At 41.5% G+C, this 22500-nt stretch overlaps 1 protein-coding gene across 1 annotated transcript in view; it reads right to left on the minus strand.

Annotated features, from left to right (window-relative positions):
* Window positions 1–22500, minus strand: part of LOC128688200 (cell adhesion molecule Dscam1) — an 876413-nt gene that overhangs the window by 27146 nt on the left and 826767 nt on the right. The window contains exon 32 of the mRNA XM_070086854.1: window positions 16347–16511. Coding sequence (XP_069942955.1) covers window positions 16347–16511 — 165 coding nt within the window. The remainder of the gene's footprint in view (window positions 1–16346; window positions 16512–22500) is intronic.

Below are 22500 nucleotides of genomic sequence, written 5' to 3' on the forward strand. Positions count from 1 at the left end.
TTCATCAATATATATGCATACATGAAGAAGAACAACCACTGTGAAAATACTGAACATTCAAGTGTTTTCGTAATTTCTCACATTATCAAGAAAGTGTAAAATTAAAAGAGCAACAGAAGGAATATAAGGGCGACATTACACTTGTTGGTCAACTTACAACACCTGACCGTTTATGATGATGTGGGTGAGGTGGTCAAGGACTTGTCAGAAACAGCTGATATTCTACCCAAGCTTAAGATTTTAGCTTGTCGAATATAACTAAAACAGAACTTTTGTAAATGGTTCAACAGTTTACCCACAAAATTAAAAATTAATCTGTGGTAAATCCCCTAACACTTTATCTTCAGTCAGTCAAGAACTTGTCCCAGAACCACGAAAGAGAACCAGCGTAAGAGTATTCTAAATTATACCATGTGGAGGATGTGACAAGAAGTATATGTGGGAGAAACTGGTAGGTCATGAGTACTGGAGCTCAGGAACACAGAAACTGGGAGGTCATGAGGTATTAGAGTTCTGGAACACAGAAATTGGTAGGTCACGAGGTATTAGAGTTCTAGAACAGAGAAACTGGTAGATTATGATATAATAGAGTTTGGAAACACAGAAACTGGGACGTTTAGGAAGACACGTAAGCAAACACTATGACATATTAGAAAACGTTTCTGTTCTGGGACCTTAATAACTTCTAACATACAGAGGTAGAAAGACATTATATATAGGCGGAGAGTGAGGTGTGAGTGAAGCACGGTGACCTGAAGCGAGGTGCGAGTGATGCATGGTGACCTGAAGTGAGGTGTGAGTGACACATGGTGACCTGAAGTGAGGTGTGAGTGACGCATGGTGACCTGAAGTGAGGTGTGAGTGACGCATGGTGATCTGAAGAATGTTATGTTGGGATGAAGATGGGTAGACGATGAGATCATGTGACTCCTGCGTTGTTGGGTAGGTGGTGTTTTGTCTGCTTAAGTATCATGTATGCTAATGCATTAGAAATTTTGTGGTTTCCAGTGTTACGTTCTATTGTGTAAGTGACGGCTATTAGTGAGGCTTCTAGGCACATTCGACGTCTTCAAAAGGCTCGTAGCATCTTACGAAAATCAGAACAATGCAAAAAGCTACTGTGTGGGAATCAACATACCACTTACAGTATTAGTGTATAATTATACAGGAAACAGGTGATCATCTGATCCACGTACAGTGAATGATTGCCGACGCTTGCCACTCCCTGAACACTCCTGAGAACAACAGTGTTTCCGACGGTATTACCACAACTGTGAGGAAATCTGATACAACCTCGTCTTCTCAACATGGAAAATTGTGAAAAAGTGACTGAGATTTTCAATATATTAATTGTTTTGCAGAAAAGCTAACATAGCACTCTCATCTGTCCTCGAACCAGTTAACATAAAATATGGGTTATATATTAGATAGGTATTCGGATTCAGCTTAAATATGGGTTGTGCAGTAGAGTTAATATCTTAGGCCCATGGCACATTAAGTAACCCAACCTGGATTTTGAGAAATGTTCCAGGTTACGCTAGATTCGGCTAAATTGTTTTTTTTCTGCCTCCCTTTCCCCCACACTCATAAAAAACAGCTTTTTTCCCTATAGGCCCAAAATATAATTGCCTCCATTGCACAACCTAGCCAGTGTTGTAGCATTTATATAATAAATATCCGAGCAGATAAGGTAAACATTGACCTCAAATAAAATGACCTAATTTACCTAATTTATATGTAGGAATCAGCATAAGTAAATTTCTCTGTTCTCGTAAGATCCAAAATCTATTTCTTCCCAACAAAGTGGATGCTGAGCGCTGACTCTTGTTCTCCAAATAACGGAAACTACCTTCAACTTCCTCAATTCTTCTTTAACTCCTTCCTCCTGTTCCATTCTCCAGGTGTTGTATGACCCTCACTTATATCGTATTTCTTAATGGTTTATTTATGTGAAAGTTCCTTCAACTGTATCATAAACTTGTAATACTCAGGTGACGGCTGTGCAGCAGTAAGGTACTCAGGTGACGGCTGTGCAGCAGTAAGGTACTCAGGTGACGGCTGTGCAGCAGTAAGGTACTCAGGTGACGGCTGTGCAGCAGTAAGGTACTCAGGTGACGGCTGTGCAGCAGTAAGGTACTCAGGTGACGGCTGTGCAGCAGTAAGGTACTCAGGTGACGGCTGTGCAGCAGTAAGGTACTCAGGTGACGGCTGTGCAGCAGTAAGGTACTCAGGTGACGGCTGTGCAGCAGTAATGTACTCAGGTGACGGCTGTGCAGCAGTAAGGTAGGTACCGTAAACATGTCACAGCGTGAAGAATCATAAGGGAAGGGACAGGTTAGTGGCAGGTTTAGCCGGCGAATAAATGATAGGTTCAAACATTCCAGGTTCACAGACTTTACAATACAAGAAGTATGGTAGAAATGGAGTACATTGTTGATTTTACAAAACGATGATTTTTTTTTAAGTTCGAGATGGAAATCAAATGACATAACATAACGTTAAATTTTCATTAAGTCAGCAGAAACTCAAGTATTTTAGCGTTTTTTCATTTATGTTTTCTTGCATTTTTATCGAGAGTTGGACCGTCTCTGAGAACCTGATGAATTGGTTAGTTTTTCGTATGTGTGTACTCACCTGTTAGTACTCACTTGTTAGTACTCACTTGCTAGTACTCACTTGTTTGTGGTTATAGAGGTCGAGTCATAGCTCCTGGCCCCGCCTCTTCATTGATTGCTACTAGGTCCTCTCTCTCCCTGCTCCAGGAGCTTTATCAAACCTTGTCTTAAAGCTATGTATGATTCCTCCCTTCACTTTCTAGGCTATTCCACTTCTTGTCAACTCTGAGTGAAGAAATACTTCTCAACGTTCCTTTGATTCATCGGAGTCTTCAATTTCCAATTGTGACCCCTTGTTTCTGTGTCCCGTCTCAGGAACATCTTGTCTCTGTCCACTTTATCTATTCCTCGAAGTATTTTGTATGTCGTTATCATGTCTCCTCTAAGCCTCCTGTGCTTCAATGTCGTCAGGCCGATTTCTCATAACCTTTCTTCGTAGCACATTCCCCTTAGCTCTGGAACTAGTCTTATTGCAAACCTTAGCACTTTCTCTAATTTCTTGACGTGCTAGACCAGGTGTGGGTTCCAAACTGGTGCTGCATACTCCAACATGGTCATGACGTACACAGTGAACAGAGTCTTGAACTGAGGTATCGGAACGCTATTCTCAGGTTTGCCAGGCGCCGATATGCTGCAGTACTTATCTGGATGATGTGCGCCTCAGGATGATGTGCTCGGTATTATACTCGCTCCGAGATCCTCTTCCTTGAGTGAAGTTTACAGTCTTAGGCCACCTAGCCTGTACTCTGTCTGCGTTTATCTTTGCCCTTCCCCAATCTTCATGACTTTGCATTTGGCAGGGTTAAATTCAAGGAGCCAGTTGCTGGACCAGGCTTGTAGCCTGTCCAGGTCTCTGTAGTCCTGCCTGACCCTCATCCGATTTAATTCTCCTCATTAACTTCACATCATCTGCAAACATTGACACTTCTGAGTCCATCCCTTCCGTCATGTCATTCACATATACCAAAAATAGCACTGTTTCTAGAACTGACCCCTGTGGAACCCCGCCTGTCACAGATGCCCACTCTGACAGCTCGTCACGTACCATGACTCGTTGTTGCCTCCCTGTCAGGTATTCTCTGATCCACTGCAGTGCCTTTCCTGTTATGTATGCTTCATCCTCTAGCTTTTGCAGTAACCTCTTGTGAGAAACTGTGTCGAAGGCCTTCTTGCAGTCCAAGAAAATGCAGTCTATCCACCCTTCTCTTGTCTTACTTCTGTAACCTTGTCATAAAACTCCAGTAGGTTTGTGACAGAATTTTCCTTCCAAGAAACCGTGCTAGTTGTCGATTATACACTTGTTTCTTTCCAGGTGTTCCATCACTTTCCTGATGATATTCTCCATGACTTTGCATACTATACGCGTTAGTGACACAGGTCTGTAGTTTAATGCCTTGTGTCTGTCTCCTTTTTTTAAAAATTGGGAGTACATATTGCCATCTTCCATACCTCAGGGAGTTACTCAGTTTCAAAGGATGTGTTGAAGATCTTTGTTAGTGGCACACACAGCATCTCTGCTCCCTCTCTAAGGACCCACGGAGATATATTCTCTGTTGGCAATTCTGGCCATCTCGGCTATTGTATTCACCTTCGCTCTATTTCTCTTATCGTACGTTTGTTTTAGTCTCTTGTTCAGTGGTGGGTTGCACATATATGCTATCATCACCCTTTGACCCCGGTCTGAAGTGTTCCTACTATGAAGTCATCTCCTTCCCTTCTGTTCATTCTTCCCATCTCCTCAAAACTCCACTGGTTTTTGCTGAGGAGTGCAACTCCTCCTCCTCCCTCTGTCTTTCCTCAGGTCTGATACCCAGCTGGAAAGATTGCATATGTTACCATCCCCGTGAGCTTTGTCTCCATGTCTGGGGATGCCTCAATGATTCATTCGTGCCACTCCTCACTCTTATAAATTATTCCATCTGCATTGGTGTACCACACTTTTAGCTTCCTTTCCATTACTGTATTCGTGCAGACTGGGGGGTATAGAAGGCAGGGAGGGATATTATGGAATGCTGTTGTGATAGTGGAATTAGTTCTGAGGGGGATTGGGGCTGTGCATTTGAGTTTAGTGGTCTCCCCGAGGTTGAGCTTTCCTGTCTGTCGATGCCTGCTCAGTCTCTCTTATCTTTCACTGGTGTCTTCTTACCCTTACTATCAGTTGCTCCTATTCTTTTCTTGTTCTGTCATGGTCAAGGTACATTCGATGATATTCTCGGGAGCCCTTTAACAATGGTTTCTGCTGTAGGATACTAGTCCATACCAATTTGTCTGCATTGTCAACTTGACTGGGCGATTTTGTTCCCTCGAATACCCACATTTCTGTGAAAATTTGTTAACTGTTAGCTTCTCACCTGTTATTGCAATGATGCTGTCAATCTGGGAGTGATAATGTCAGACGATCTCACTTTCAAAGAACACAGCAATGTATCTATCACATCTGCTAGGAAAATGATAGGATGTATAATGAGAACCTTTAAAACTAGTGATACCAAGCCCATGATAATTCTCTTCAAATCAATTGTTCTCTCTATGCTGGAATACTGCTGTACACTAACTGCCCCCTTTAAGGCAGGTAAATTTGCTGACCAGGAGAATGTACAAAGAACCTTCACAGCACACATAAGTACGATAAAGCACGTAAATTACTTGGAACAGTTGAAGTCCCTTGATTTGTGTTCTCCTGAAAACAGGCTGGAAAAATGCATGAAAATACACACTTGGACAACCCCAGAGGGATTAGTATGAAGTTTGACATTGAAAATCACTCTTTATGAAAGTAAAAGACTCGACAGGAGATGCAATATCCCTTCCCCCAATGAAAAGTAGAGGTGTCACGATTATGTTAAGAGACAAGACAATAAGTGTCAGGGGCCCAAGACTGCTCAACTGCCTCCAAGCATACAAAAGAGAAATTACCAATACATCCCTGGCTGTCTTCAAGAAAGAACTGGACAGGCACCTAAAGTAAATATGTACTTGATCAGCCAGTCTCTGGTTCGTACGTCGGTTTGAGTGAGACAGCAGTAACAGCCTGGTTGATCAGATCCTGATCCACTGCAAGGCCTTGGTACAGATCCGGCCGAGGGGGAGTTGACCCCTGAAACCCTCTCCACATATGTCCCCCTTATCCCTCCTGTCTTCTTATGTCGTCCTGTTGATTTTCCACAGCCTCTCCTTGTAGAACATACCCGAGGACTAGTCTTGATGCAAACTTTTGCACTTTGTATAATTTCGTGACGTATTTGACTAAATGTTCGTTCTATGCTGGTCCTGCATACTAAAATATGGTCCTGATGCACACAATGTACGTTTCCTTATTAATGTATCGAAATGCTATTCTTATGTTTGCCTCAGGCACCAAGGAGATGTGCTCAGTATTAAACTCACGCCAAGATTCTTTTCCGTGCGTGAGGTTTGCAATTTTTCACTCCCCTAACCTATACTCTGTGTACGGACTTCTTTGACCTTCCCTAATCTTCATGACTCTGTTTGCTCCTGTAGCTTTTGTACGAATCTCTTGTGTGGAACTGTATCTAATGCCATTTTACAGTCCAAGAAAATGCAGTCTATCCACCCTTCTCTCTCTCTCTTGTCTTATTACTATCACTTTGTTGTAAAACGTCAGTAGGTTTGTGACACAGGTTTGGACAACCGTGCTGGTTGTGCATAATCTCATTCCTTTCCAGGTGCTCCAACATTCTTCTCCTGGTAATCTTATCCATAACTGTGCATACTATACATGTCAGTGACCCTTGTCTGTATTTTAATACTGCGTGTCTGTCTCCTTTTTTTTAAATATTGGGACTACATTTGTTGTCGTTCACACCTCAGGTAGTCGTTGCCCTGTTTTGATAGATGTGTTGAAGTTTGTTTTTATGGAAAACGTGAGGAAATTAAAACTATATCGAAAAACTAATGTAAAAGACCTAGAAGTGTTCATGTGAGAGGACCTCACCTTCTAAGACCAGGATGGATAATGAGAACCTTCAAAACTAGAGATGCCAAGCCCATGATGACACTCTTCAGGTCGATTATTCTATCTAGGCTGGAATATTGCTGCACACTAACAGCACTTTTCAAGGCAGGTGAAATTGCTGGCCTAGAAAATGTACAGAGAACCTTCACGGCGCGCATAACGGAGATGAAACACATCAATTATTAGGAACACTTGAGGTTCCTAAACCTGTACTCCTTAGAATGCAGGCGGGAGAGATATATGATTAAATTCACTTGAAAAATCCCTGGCTGCCTTCAAGAAGGTGCTGGACAGGCACCTCAAGTCAGTACCTGACCAGCCAGGCTGTGGTACGTTCATCGGGTTGCGTGCGGCCAACAATAACAGCCTGCATGATCAGACCCTGATCCACCATAAGGCCTGGTCACAGACCGGAACGCGGGGGCGTTGACCTCCGAAACCCTCTCCAGGTAAACTCCAGGTATACAAGGCCTCTGTTCCCTCTTCCAGGACCCACGGAGAGATGGTATTCAGTCCCACCGCATTGAAGGTATCTAGTTCACTTAGCAGACTCTGTACCTCGTCCTCTGTTGTGTGTATTGTGTCCAGCACTTCCCGCCACTCTGGCTTCCTGAGGTCTTTTCTCTCTCCACTGAAAATACTCTCTTAAATCTCAAGATGAAATCTTTACATTGAAATCTTCATATTGTTTGTTGTGATCTTCGCTCCTTTCTTCATCAACCAGATTATCTGGTCCTTGACTGTTGTTTTTCTCCTGATGTGGCTTTACAACAGCTTCCAGGCAAATTTGGCTTTTGATGCTATGTCATTTTCGTATTGCCGCTGGGCCTCTCTCCTTATCTGTATATATTCGTTTCTGACTTTTCGAGTAATCTCCATATTTTCCTGGGTGCTTTGTCTTCTAGATTTTTTCTATTGTATAGCGCATTTACTTTTGTTCTCTCTACACAGGGAGAGATATTATCTGGTCCCATTGCCTTCTGGCGTACTCGGCAATTTTTCAGCTATTCTTATGTTATTTATGCTGGGAACATGATTCATTGATATATTCTTTCTTTTTGACTCTGGTAATATCACTATTTCCTGTATGAATAATTTTTTTTTAAACTACGTATAGTTGAGCTCCTTGCAAACTCTGTGGTCATTTTTGGGGAGCTCTCCTCCTTCCTTCTTCATCCTTATTTGATTCTGTTTCGTTTTCCTTTGATGCGGCTGTAAAGCAACTTTGACAACTGAGCAGCTCTCTTACTAGTATGTATCATTTTCTGGCTGTTCTGCTCTCTCACCATTTTTTTTTTCCTCTTCGCACCTCTCTGTGAACTATCAACTCAGCCTATGTTTTTCCCCAGTGGATCTTTTGCATTTGTAGTATTTCCTTCTAGCATCATTTCCCACTAAACTTCACTAACGTATTGTCTCGTAGATGTTAATTGTCTTTAAGTCCAATTTCGACCTTTTATTCCCATGTCCTGCTTTTTTTCCGTGTTTACTTCACATGATTTTTGAAAGTCGGAAACAGTGTGGTCTCTCGAACTTCTCTTATTCTATTTTCTGATTCGTTTAGGGTGAATACCAGGTCCAGGCTTGCTGGTTCATCCACTTCTCTCTGTCTGTGTCTTTGACAAGTTGACAGATGAAGGTTTCCAATATCATTTCCACCATCTTAACACTACATATATTTGTTCCGTGTGTAGTTGCAAGGTTTCATTTGGATAATTATTATTATTATTATAATCAAAAAGAAGCGCTAAGCCACAAGGGCCATACAGCGCTTTCATTTGGATAAAGTCAGTTGTTTGGCATTGCACATTCACATTTTTTTTTAGCTGCAGCCACTACGATAGTCCGTCATCAAGTTGCTGATGTTATTGTTGTTATAGTATTGTCTTGGTGTTCTGTTATTTAATGGGTAACTGTACATCACTGCTATCAGCATACTCGGTTGCTTATTACTCTCATCTCCGCAACACTCCACAGGTTTCGGATTAGCAGTGCTACTTCTCCCCCTTCCTATATTTCCTATGCCATTTCTCGTAAGCTGTTATCCAGCTGGGAAAGACGCATATGTTATCAACCCTGTGAGATAAAATATATCTTTGTAAGTACCATGATATTTAGAGATGCCTCTAATTGCTTATGCCATTCATCTTTTAGTTTGTTATTCCATCTGTATTTCTGAACCTTTCTTTTAGTGTGTTCCTGTTTACAGTTTCATGGTTTTCTGGTCCTTCTTGTGGATGTAGAGGTAAAAGAAAGTAGAGAAGACGGCGATGGCCATAAGATAATGTGAATTATAATTGTGGGGATGGATCTTGCACTGGAAGAGGTCACAGTTGAAGGTGTAGGTGAGGGATGATGTGAATCATTGGAGTAGAGTGAGAGTTGGAGGTTATTGTGAGAGGTGGTTGTTGAGAAGGTTATTATAGTACTGGATGGGGTAAGGATTGTGTGTGTTGGTGTCTGGGGTAGGTATGGTTAAGTTTGAGTTAATATGTTTATGTTGGGAGGACGGGGAAGGATTTATACGTGTCACGCATGGTGCAAACTTGCAGATTGAGATTCTACATCTGCATTTGCATTTTCTATATTTCCTTCCTGTGTTTATTGGTGTTATATTTTCTACCTAATCCGTTCCCTTTACTGTCTTTTCGTCGTTGTTAAAGCGGTTTCTGTCTCATAATTCTACATAGCGCCACTGCTGTTGAAATGTCATTTGAGAGGTGAATTTATCCTTTACGTAAGCGATGCTAAGACAAGGGTGGGTAAAACACGGCCCACGGGCCACATCCGGTTCACCGAGGAATTCTATCCGACCTGTCACTGTGTCAAGCAATTTTCAGAAAATTTAGAGTATCTCCTGTTTAAGAAAGCATTCGTTTCGATTTGATTATATGGTAATGATGAGTGGCTGTAGATCAGTCATAGCAGCAAGACTTACCAACGCTTGACGCACTTAACACGGCATTTTAGACTAATCATCTATTATAACCTGGCTTCCCACATCCCAAGGATGTGATATGGCTCACTGATCTTCCATTTATCATTGATAAAGCGAACCCTATTAACGAACTCGGTTCAAAACTGTAAGAAAGAAGACTCCTTAACACAATCTTTATTACAATATCACATCATTTATGGTAAACAACTTGCTTATTTATCAGCTTTACAGATGAATTTATTCGACGATAATACTATTTTAATTTGCTGGAACTGGCAGCTCCATAGTTGTTTCTTTTGTCTCACTTGTTGTTAATGAAGCCCAAGATGGCTTGCAACTCTTCATTATTTGTATATCAGTGATATGCAACATCAACAAATTGATGAATTAGACTTACGTTCAACATCTGTGTATCATTACTTTGCAGACGTCTCACCATCTAGCGACTTTATCAATACAATGTATGAACACACTCTGAAGACTGGAAATATATACAGAATACTTTAGAAGACGAGGTAAATCAGTCCCTTAGATAGACTGAGGGACTGATTACTTCGTCTTCACTTATATTAGATTATGCCAATGTTTTGATTAAGTTACTGGATGGCGAAACGTCTACAAAGTCAAAATGACAAGATGCTCTATGTGTCTAATTTATCATCTTGTTTATTTCCTGCAATTTAATCCATTAAAAAGTTCAAGGGGACTTAGTTCTCGATGTCGTGGGACATACACGTAAAAAATAGAGAAGAATATGGAATATGAATTAAGCTTAAGAAAAAAAAATATTCCTTAAATCTGGTAATATTTTGGTGCAAATCTCATTTTCCTACGACATTTCTGAAGCGAATCGTAGTAACTACCGCACTTGACGTGAGAGCGTCACAGGTAATGTTTTACTCCGGAATTAGTGAATTTCAGGCAATTTTTTACCGATACTGTATTTTATTTTATATATTTTTTTCACTAATTCATTAAATTCAGCATTTGACATCATTAAATTATTATTACAGAGCTGAGCCGCACAAATAATAATAATAATAATTATAATAATAATCATACTACACAGAAAACCCTTGGATATGCAGAGTATTTCTGGAAACTTAGGTTAATCTTGTCCCCCGGGATGCGACCCACATCTCAAGAAAATCAGCAAAGATCTACAGAGAAGTTTGACCTCAGCTGGCGTCAATGTTGATTCTTCAACTGTTTGATGAAGGTTCCTTGAAGTTGGTTGAACCACCAGAAAACAGGTTAAGAAACAATTGACTGCTGCTATAAACAAGCAATGGCTGCGGTGGGCACTCGATCATAAGGGATGGACGACAGATGAATGGAGAAGTTATATTTTCAGATGAGGCGCATTTTGAAGTACAAGGGTACAGATCAGTGGTAGCGAGACGGAGCAAGGTTTTTAGCGAGCCGCAAACCAGACTGAGAGTCGACGACCTAAATGATTTTTTTTATGAGACAGAATTTGGTAGACACACACCTATTTGATATTATCCTGACGCCATATGACTTCGAAAAAGCGATAACTGACATGCCCACGCACTCTGCCCCAGGCCTAGACTCATGGAACTCCGTGTTTATCAAGAACTACAAGAAACCCCTATCACTTACTCTTAACACCCTACGGAGAGGGAGCATGGACGCTGGGGCCATCCCACAGTTACTAAAACAACAGACATAGCCCCACTCTACAAAGATGGCAGTAAAGCAATAGCAAAGAACTACTGACTGATAGCGCTAACGTCACATATAAAAATCTTTGAAAGGGTTCTAAGAAGCAAGATCACCACCCATCTAGATACGCATCAGTTACACAACACAGGGCAGCATGGGTTTAGAGAAGGTCGCTCCTGTCTGTCCCTACTACTGGACCACTACGACAAGGTCCTGTATGCTCTAGAAGACAAACAGAATGCAGATGTAATATACAGACTTTGCAAAAGCCTTTGACAAGTGTGACCATGGCTTAATAGCGCACAAAATGCGTGACAAATAAATAACAGGAAAAGTTAGTAGATGGATCTATAATTTCCTAACAAACAGAACACAAAGAGTAGTAGTCAACACAGTAAAGTCTGAGGCGGCTGCGGTGAAAAGCTCTGTTCCTCAAGGCACAGTACTTGCTCCCATCTTGTTCCTCATACTCATATCGGACATAGACAGAGATATAAATCACAGCGCAGTGTCTTCCCGAATTTATATGACAGTGTCCTCCATTGAAGACACCGCAAAACTCCAGGCGGACATCAACCAAATCTTTAAATGGGCTGCAGAAAACAATATGAAGTTCAATGACGAGAAATTTCAATTACTCCGATACGGAAAACGTGAGGAAATTGAAACTTCATCGGAGAATAAAACAAATTCCAAACACACACTAGAGGGAAAAACTAATGTCAAAGACCTGGGTGCAATAATACCAGAGGATCTCCAGTGCTAGGCACATCTACATCAATTCTTCTCTCTGAGTTAACAACTTTCGTCAACAACTGCATGGCTGGGCAGATTCCAAAAGAAATTAAACCTATCTTTTTTGGAGCCTCACTATGTGCTTTGAAGAAGAAGGATGGGGGAAAGAGACCCATTACTGTTGGTAGCACTCTTCGCCGTCTCGTTGCCTAGAAGCTGCCAGTTTACTCTAGCCACACCAACTGGGCTTCGGGGTCTCTCAAGGCAGTGAAGCCGCTGCTCATGTGGCAAAGGCCTACATCAGGGACCTACCAGAATATAAGGCCGTAGTCAAACTCGACTTTAGAAATGCCTTTAATATGGTGAAAAGAGATGTGATCTTGCCGGCCGTTCGAGAACGGTTCCCAAGTCTTTTTCGTTTCATTTCAGTTGGCTAAAGTAAACCCTCAATTCTTTGGTTTGGCGAACATGGAATTCCCTCATCAGAGGTTGTTCAGCAGGGTGATCCACTCGCTCCACTTCTCATCTGCTTGGCAGTAAGAGAACTAACTTCCAGCCTACGCAGCGAGTTCAACATTTGGTACCTGGATGATGACACTCTGGCAGGTACTGAAGAGTCCCTGTTAGAGGACCTACAACTGGTGAAGACACAGGCAGAAGCCTTGGAACTCATCCTCAATCCCTCCATGTGTGAAATCATCACAGCAAACCGGGAAATAATCAGGGATGTTAGACCAATCTTTCCTGAAGTTTCTGTTACCACTCCATCCAACAGCACACTCTTGGGATCACAGCTGAGTAATCAGGCCATCGACACTGTCCTCAAGGACAAACTGAATGACCTGAAGAGAATGGAGGAGAGAATAAGCGATCTTGATGCCCATGATGCTCTGTATCTCCTCACAAGGTGTCTTACTCTGCAGAGACTCACCTACTTCCTGACATGCACACTCTGTTTTGCTGGAAGATCAGCAATGGAATCAGGCAACCCTCCCATTGCGACTGGGAGGTATAAGGGTGCGCAAAGCAACGCATGTAGCTTTACCTGCATTTCTGTCTTCTTGTTTGGCTTCCAGTGGTTTAGTCAAGGAGATTGTTCCCGAAAGCTTGAGAGACGTGGTAGGAGCTCAAGACCAAAGGTTCATTTAAGCAGCCGTGCGGTAGGACATCCTTGCAGACTCTTCCAGTAGACCAGCTCCTCCCATAGAGCACAAACAGTCCCACTGGAACAAACCAATCAAGGAAAAAATCGCCAACACAATGCTCACCTACACTTCAGGAAAGGACAAAGCTCGTCTCCTGGCAGTGAAGGCACCACACTCAGGAGATTTCCTTCTAGTTGTTCCCAGTTCCTCCCTGAGCACTCGACTCGACCCACAAGCCATTCGGATTGGTGTTGCTCTTCGCCTAGCCGCCAGATACTCACCGAACATTGGTGTATTTGCGGCATAGCGACGGTTGATCAATTTGGACTTCATGGTCTTGTGTGTCACACATCAGAAGGGAGGTATGCTAGACATGAGGAGGTCAACGACATCATAAAGAGAAGCTTCGCCGCAGCCCGTTGTCCATCTCAAAGGGAACCCTATGTACTGAGGTCTGACTGAAGTCAAAAGCATCCTGATGGAGCCACTATGCTACCCTGGAAGGATGGTAATCAGATTGCCTGGGACTATACTTGTGCCCCCACATTAACAAAGACCTACTTGCCATACTCCATAGCTGAAGGGGGTGGAGCTGCCAGCCACAGGGAGACCCAGAAGACCCGCAGATATGATGGGCTTCCCCCTTGCTATAACTTCATCCCAATAGGGTCGGAGACCCTTGGAGCATGGGTCAAGTGTGCTCTAAAGTTTCTCAAAGAGGTGGGTGAAAAAGCTCATCATAGAAACCAAGGACCACAAGGCGGCCAGCTTCCTCTTTCAGAGACTCTGTGTTGCAATCCTGAGGGGAAATGCCTGCAGCATTGTGGGCACGCAGCCCACTGCCGGGGAGCTGGACGAAATATTTGAGACATAGCTCTAAGATGTTATCTTTGTTGTTCTTTTTCCTATTGTATCTTTGTCAATGTATTTTTTTTTAAATAAAATCTACATGGAATATACGGGGTGGTAGGAGAAGACAATATTCAAATATCTTCGGGGAGAGCCCTGAGTTTTTCCCGAAGCAAGTTTATTCTTTTCTCTGAGGATGATGGTTCAAAGTCCAGTTCCACAGGTGGTACCTCATTGTGTGCGAAAATGCATGATGCTTTAGACCACTAGACCACACAATCCTTAACAATGGCGCATCCAGCCAAGCTAGATGTTGTACCCACCATCGAAGGACCTACGGTGGTGTGGACGCCTCTGAGCTGATTTCATTCTACTCCCTGTTTGTGTACTAGCTCAACAAACAGTATATTATATTATTGTACCCACGAAACAAGTGGTCTAGTGATCTAAAGAGTCATGCATTTTTGCTCACTATAAGGCGGGCCAAAACAGCATGGGTTCGACTCTTTCACTAGTTCAGTGTTGTTATTGATCAATATCGCTCATTTCTTGGGTACAATAATACAATATACTGCTTATTGAGCTAGTACACAAACAGGAAGTAGAATGAAATCAGCTCAGAGGCGTCCACACTACCGTATGTCCTTCGATTGCGGGTACAACATCTAACCTGGCTGGATGCGCCATTGTTAAGGTTTGTGTGATTTAGTGGTCTAAAGCATCATGCGTTTTTGCTCACCATGTGCACTCTCATGCATTGGACAGACAGGTGAACCTTTAGAAACCAGATTATCTCAACACCAGTACTCAATCAGGAGAGGCCAGGTATCGAATGCAATTTTTAACCCTGTCAGCTCTTGCAATCACCCACCGGGGTGGGTTGCTGCCTAAATAATTGTATCCAACAGTTTCATCATGGAAAGAAACATAATTGAGTCATCTCTCTTGAAACATAATAGGAATGATGTATATTACTCAAATTACTGGCTGTGAAATCTCAATTGCTACTTAGTGGAGTATATTGTGGACAGTCGTGAACAACAATGTTATATAAAAGTGCAGAACTGCTCATTATGCCAGGGGTGTCTCGTGATGTTCTGGTGACGGTCCACCACAGTCTGCAAAATGAACATCATACGCCCGTCGTGAACGTCGATATAGTACATAACATCCTGTTAAGTCCGTCGTGAACGTCGATATAGTATATAACATCCTGTTAAGTCCGTCGTGAACGTCTATATATAACATGTTAGGTCTGGCGTGACCGTCGACATAATGTATAACCCACCCAGTTACTACTGCGTACAGGTATCGTAAAGTTACAGGTACTCTAGGTGGTGCACTGCCATCACAGACTGCGCCCTGAGTGATATAACATCAGTGTAGTAATATCATTTAGGTATCGGTGCACATGTGCAATTATCCTAGGATTGCCCGAAAAAGAGGCAGAGTGACCTGTTGAGGTCCTAACCCGTCTAAGTACAGCAGCACAATGTTCACCTAGATTTTGTTCAACAATACTGAGGAAGATACCGTCAAACAACAGTGCTGTTCAACAACAAAATAGACGATACTGTTGAACAATACAGTGGAAGATAATGTTCAGTAACAATGTAGAAGGAAGGCAGAAGATTCTCATCAATAACATTGAAAAAGTACAAGTAAATTTTGAAGCAGTGAAGTGTTCCTTGAAAGGACTAATATTAACACTGTTGAATTTAAATGACAGTTTTGTAAAAAAAGTTTTCGTTAGATATCAGTGGTATTTATACCGAGAAGTTAATGTGTTAGACACACGGGCAACATCTGGTATCTTTATTTCAAACCATACCATGGGCGGGATTTGAACCCGCGGTCAGAGAGTCTCAAAACTCCAGACCGTCGCGTTAGCCACTGGACCAGCTAGCCACAATAAGATTCATCCAACTAGGTATATTTCTACACCATAGGAAGGTTAGTTTTGAGACTCTGACCGCGGGTTCAAATCCCGCCCGTGGTATGGTTTGTTTGCAATCATGTCATTACAATTTCGTGAGTCATATCTTTATTTCGTAAGCATTTCGCCAACCAGTGACTATTTGTACAATAACTGGACAGAAAGGGAAGACTGTAGAATTGTAAATAGAAGACAGTAGAAGGCGAGGTAATCAGTCCCTCAGCCTAGGAGTGATGCTACTTTCTTGCACGTGTCTAATTCATTAAATTAAAATTTCGTGTTTGATGTAAGAGTGTTTAGCTGTGCGAATATGTTTTCTCTCTCTCTCTGGTTCTTCCTGATAACTATTTGTTAACTTTATTGGCCTCTTGGTTCAAGAAATACCTTCAAAACTACAAATAAGTCAACCTAAATCAGCTTTTGTTTCAGGATGCTAAACCCTCTGGAAATTATAATTGTTTCCTACCTTGCCTGTTGTCCTTTGCTTTTTTGTCCTCGAAGGATAACGTCTCGACGATCACGGTCACACTCAGCCTCAGAAAACTCACGGGAGTCTGAGAACCCTGTGGGTGGACGTAGAGGCCCACCCACCGCCCCCTCCACAGAATACACACTCTCCAGGGTGTTAGACCTGAGGGTGGGGATGGTATGTTGTTTATGGGGTCACTAAGGTGTAGGTAACAGAGGAGAGGAAGTCTTCAATGATATTTTAATAGGAAAACTTGGTTTTTTAACTGACTTTATTTACAGGGGAAAGAATGTAGTGAAGACAGGTGATATAGCAAGATTTATAAGTCTAACATATGTATCGAAAATTTCCTGCTGGAGAGCGAAGATTAAGCAAGTGTGTGTGTGTGTGTGTGTGTGTGTGTGTGTGTGTGTGTGTGTGTGTGTGTCTGTGTGTGTGTGTGTGTGTCTGTGTGTGTGTGTGTGTGTGTGTGTGTGTGTGTGTGTCTGTGTGTCTGTGTGTGTGTGTAGTAGTATCAGTAGTAGTAGTAGTAGTAGTAGTAGTAGTAGTAGTTCTAGTAATAATAGTAGTAGTACTAGTAACTAGCTGTCAAAGCACTTGTCCATAAACACTTGACCTGTTAGTGTGTGTGTGTGTGTGTGTGTGAACTCGCCTATATGTACTCAGGTATATGTGCTCACTTATATGTGGTTGCTGGGGTTGAGTTAGAGCTTCTGGCCCCGCTTCTTCGCTGGTCGCTACTAGGTTCACTCCCTGCTTCTAGAGCCTTCAATCGTACCTCTTTTTATAGATATGTATGTATCCCACCTTTGCTACTTTACTTTCCAGATTGTTCCCCTTCCTGACATCCCAAACGCAGAAGAAATACTTCCTAACATCTTTGTGACTTATCTGTGTTTTCAACTTCCATCTGTGTTCTCTTGTTCCTGTATCCCATCTCTGAAATATTCTGCTCTTGTTCACCCTCTCAATTCCTCTCATATTCCCCCCAGCCATCATGTCCTCAAGAGTCATTAGGGTTCCCTTTACCTCTCCTTAGCTCCAGCACTAGTCTTGTTGCAGACATCTGCACTTTCTCCAGTCTCTAGACATGTTTGACCTCGTGTGGATACTGGCGCTGAGTTTTCTAATATGTTACACACATCTGATGTGTGTAACATATTAGATGTGCTCATGATCCTTCTCCTTGAGTGATATTTGGAGCCTTTGACTCCCCGAGCGTGTACTCCGTTTGTGGTCTTCTTTGTACCTCATTAAGCATCCTGACTTTGCACTTGGTGAGCTTACGCACCAGGATCCATTTGCCGGACCAGGTTTGTAATCTGTATAAATCACTTTGAAACCTTTCCTAGTTCTCCTCTTGAATTCTCCTAATCAGTTTCACATCACCTGCAAACAGGGACACATCTGACGCTATTTCTTTTGTCATGTCATTCATTTATACAACATATATCACCAGCCATAGGACTGACCTTTGTGGAACTCCACACTTCACATGCACCTATTCCAACACCTCTTCACGGATCGTCATACATTATTTCTTTCCTGTCAGATATTCCCTGATCGATTGCATTGCGTTTCCTGTTATTCCCGCCTGAATCTCTAACGTTTGTACCAGTCTTTTCTGCAGTTTTATGTCAATAGCTTCCTTACAGTCCAAGCAAATGCAATCTTCCCTTTTGTTACCTTGTCATAGAACTCCGGTAGATTTGTGACAGGATTTTCCATCTCTGCAACCATGCTGGTTGTCATGTAGCAGCCCAGTCCTTTCTAGGTGTTTATCATTCTTTTTCTGATAATTTTCTCTACGACTTTACATAATATACATATTAGTGACACATTTAAAGAGGGTGTGGTAGGTAAGTTTGGGGTGCCAGGTCTAAATGATAATGGGGCTCTCTGATTGAACTTTGTATAGAAAGGGGTTTGGCCATAGATAATACATATTTCAAGAAAAAGAGGAAATATAAGTATTCAAGATATGATGTAGGGCGTAAGGACACTAGTTTATTGGACTACGTATTGATAGATAAAAGGCTGTTGTATAAACTTCGAGATGTTAATGTTTATAGAGGGGCCACAGATATATCAGATAACTTTTGAATTGTAGCTATAGTGATAGTAAAAGGTGGATGGGATACTAGGAAAATGGAAGCAGCAGGTAAGGGCGAGGTGAAGGTTTATAAGCTAAAGGAGGAGGCAGTTAGGGTAAGATATATAGCCCATCTATCCTCCAATAGGAGGATAGATGGGCTAGTGAGAGTTTAGGCATTAGGGAAGAAGATTTATGGGGTAGGTTTAAAAATGTAGTGTTAGAGTGTTCAGCAGAAGTTTGTGGTTACAGGAAAGTGGGTGCGGGAGGGAAGAGGAGCGATTGGTGGAATGATGATGTGAAGAGAGTAGTAAGGGAGAAAAAGTTAGCATATGAGAAGTTTTTACAAAGTAGAAGTGATGAAAGGAGGGAAGAGTATATGGAGAAAAAGAGAGAGGTTAAGAGAGTGGTGAAGCAATGTAAAAAGAGAGCAAATGAGAGAGTGGGTGAGATGTTATCAACAAATTTTGTTGAAAATAAGAAAAAGTTTTGGAGTGAGATTAACAAGTTAAGGAAGCCTAGAGAACAAATGGATTTAATTGTTAAAAATAGAAGAGGAGAGTTATTAAATGGAGAGTTAGAGGTTTAAAGATAGGGAAGCTGTGATTTCGTGTATAGGACAAGGGGGAATAACATCTTGTAGGAGTGAGGAGGAGCGAGTTGTGAGTGTGCAGGAAATTCATGAGGCAGTGAGTAGAATGAAAGGGGTAAAGTAGCTGGAATTGATGGAATAAAGACAGAAATGTTAAAAGCAGGCGGGGATATAGTTTTGGAGTGGTTTGTGCCTTTATTTAATAAATGTATGGAGGAGAGCATGCATAGTTCCTTTTATAAAAGGAAAGGGGATAAAAGAGTGTGTAAAGAGTATAGGGGAATAAGTCTAATGAGTATACCTGGTAAAGTGTATGTGAGAGTTATTATTGAAAGAAATAAGAGTAAGACGGAGAGTAGGATAACAGATGAACAAGGAGGCTTTAGGAAGGGTAGGGGGTGTGTAGGCCAAGTGTTTACAGTGAAACATATAGGTGAACAGTATCTAGATAAGCGTAAAGAGATTTTTGTGGCATTTATGGCTTTGGAAAAGGCGTATGACAGGGTGGATCGGGGGACAATATGGCAGATGTTGCAAATGTTTGGAATAGGAGGTAGGTTATAGAAAGCAGTGAAAAGTTTTTACGAGGAAAGTGAGGCTCAGGTTAGAGTATGTAGGAGAGAGGAAGATTATTTCCCAGTAAAAGAAAGACTTAGACAATGATGTGTGATGTCACCATGGTTGTTCAATATATTTACTGATGGGGTTGTAAGAGAAGTAAATGCTCGGGTGTTGGCAAGAGGTTTGGGGTTAAAAGATAGAGAATCTAACACAAAATGGGAATTGTCACAGTTGCTCTTTGCTGATGACACTGTGCTTTTGGGAGAATATGAAGAGAAGCTGCAGAAGTTGGTAGATGAGATTGGTAAGGTATGTAAAAGAAGAAAATTGAAATTCAATACAGGAAAGAGTAAGGTGATGAGGATAACGAAAAAAATAGGTAACGATAGACTAGATATCAGGTTGGAGGGAGAGAGTATGGAGGAGGTGAATGTATTCAGATATTTAGGAGTGGATGTGTCAGCAGATGGGTCTATGAAAGATGAGGGAATCAAAGAACTGACGAGGGGAAAATGGTGAGTGATGCATAGAAGAGTCTGTGGAGACAAAGAACTTTCTCTTTGGAAGCAAGGAAGGGAATGTATAAGAGTATAGTTATACCAACGCTCTTATATGGGTGTGCAGCATGGGTGGTGAATGTTGCAACAAGGAGAAGGCTGGATGCAGTGGAGATGTCGTGTGTGAGGGCAAAATGTGATGTGAATATAATGCAGAGAATTCGTGACTTGGAAATTAGAAGGAGGTGCATGATTACCAAAACTATTTTCCATAGACCTGAGGAAGGGTTGTTGAGGTGCTTGGGTCATGTAGAGAGGGTAGAACAAAATAGAATAAAATAGAATGACTTCGAGAGTGTATAAATCTGTAGTGGATGGAACGCGGGGTAGGGGTCGGCCTAGGAAAGATTGGAGGGAGGGGGTAAAGGGGGTTTTGTATGCGAGGGGTTTGGACATCCAGCAAGCATGCATGAGTGTATTAGATACGAGCAAATGGAGACATATGATATTTAGGACTTGACATGCTGTTTGAGTGTGAGCATGGTAATTTTGATGAGGGAATTCAGGGAAACCTTCAGGCCGGACTTGAGTCCTGGAGATGGGAAGTACAGTGCCTGCACTCTGAAGGTCCGGTGTTAATGTTGTAGTTTTATAACTGTAATGTATGCGAGCAAAATAGTGATGGAGTGAATTATGGTGATAGCTTTTTTTTAGGGGGGGGAACCACCCTGCCTTGGTGGGAAACGGCCGATGTGTTAATAAATAAATAATGACACTGGTCTGTAGTATAATGCTCCCTGTCTGTCTCCATTCTTAAAAACGGAGACTGCATTTGCTGTTTTCCACATCTCTGCCAATTGCCCTTTTTCGATAGATTTGTTGAAGATTATTGCTAGCGGCACACACAGTTCCTCTGGCTCCTCTCTCTAGAAAATTGGAGAAAAATTATCTTGACAAACCACTTTCGAATACAGCAGTTTCTTCACCTCCTCCTCAGCCGTGAACAGTTTATCTAGCAACTTCTTGTATACTCTACCACTTCACTTTGCTAGAAACCTTTCTGTCTCCTCTGAGAATACATCCCTATATCTCGTTTCGGGATCTTTACATACTTACCTGGTCATTATTCCTTGTGAGCTCTTTGCCTTCCTTCTTAAGCTTGATTTCCTGTTCCCTGACTGATCTTTTCCTCCTGATGTGGCATAAAAAATGAGTCTAGAGGAAGCAGCAAATGGAAAACGTAGTTTTACACTGATGAATTGAGGAATACAAAACTTTGCTGTTTCCGTCTATCCTTACAGATAAACCTGCGTGCAGCTAATGGTCAGGTGGGTCAGCCGCTTTATGTAGGATCATTTCCTTCTTGCCGCTTCTTGTAGACCATTTTTTTTATGTGATGAAAGGAATTTTCCTACTAACAGATGCCAGAAACTTTTGAGATAAGAAAAGTAATCATTTAGGATGATACGATATGGAATCTGACTGCATGTTTGTGATAATTGACTTGTTAATAATGTTGTGGTAGCTACGTCATTACTAAATATTCAGTGCTGATGGGTTTTTATGTACTGTGAATTCATTTTTCTCGCACCTGACATTGGTCTGCTTAATGTCATCTCATTTTAATTAGAGTCGTTCCCCTGAACGGATCTACCTGGACTTCCTACTCATTTTCTCATTATTGCAAGCTCCTGAAGATGTATTGATTTTAACACTAAAGGCCTAGAGATATCACTCAACTCATCCTGTCGTTGTTTTGGCTTTTTTTCAACGAACAGGCCGTCTCCCACGGAGGCAGGCTGACTTAAAAAGAAAAACAAGAGAGCCTAGCTTCCTGTTTTTCATATATGTATATTTTTTTCACATTACAGGGACGTACTATCTCTAAAACTGGACTGGGGACCCTCATCCTCAGAGAAGCGAATGAACGTAATTCACGGAATACTCAAGGTTCTCCCAGGAACTGTTTGAATATTTTCTTCTCGTAATATATATATATATATATATATATATATATATATATATATATATATATATATATATATATATATATATATATATATATATATATATATATATATATATATATATATATATATATATATATATATATATATATATATATATATATATATATATATATATATATATATATATATAATTATCTCTCAGTCCACAGCAAGATTCAAACATACACAATCTGTATCACAGTACAGTACGTACTACTTAGGCCACTCAGCCAGATCGCAGATAAATGTGTGCCACTAGCCGAAGCTAGATGGCCACTCCCATAAACTGGAACACCAGGCCAGTGATAAGTTATTTCATCAAATCCTGCCACATGCAGTGAGGTTCGAAAAACATTTTGAAATGCTTAACAATATGCAAACGTGGGTATACATCAATGCA

The sequence above is a fragment of the Cherax quadricarinatus genome, chromosome 19 (genome assembly GCF_038502225.1).
Source record: "Cherax quadricarinatus isolate ZL_2023a chromosome 19, ASM3850222v1, whole genome shotgun sequence".
NCBI lineage: Eukaryota > Metazoa > Arthropoda > Malacostraca > Decapoda > Parastacidae > Cherax > Cherax quadricarinatus.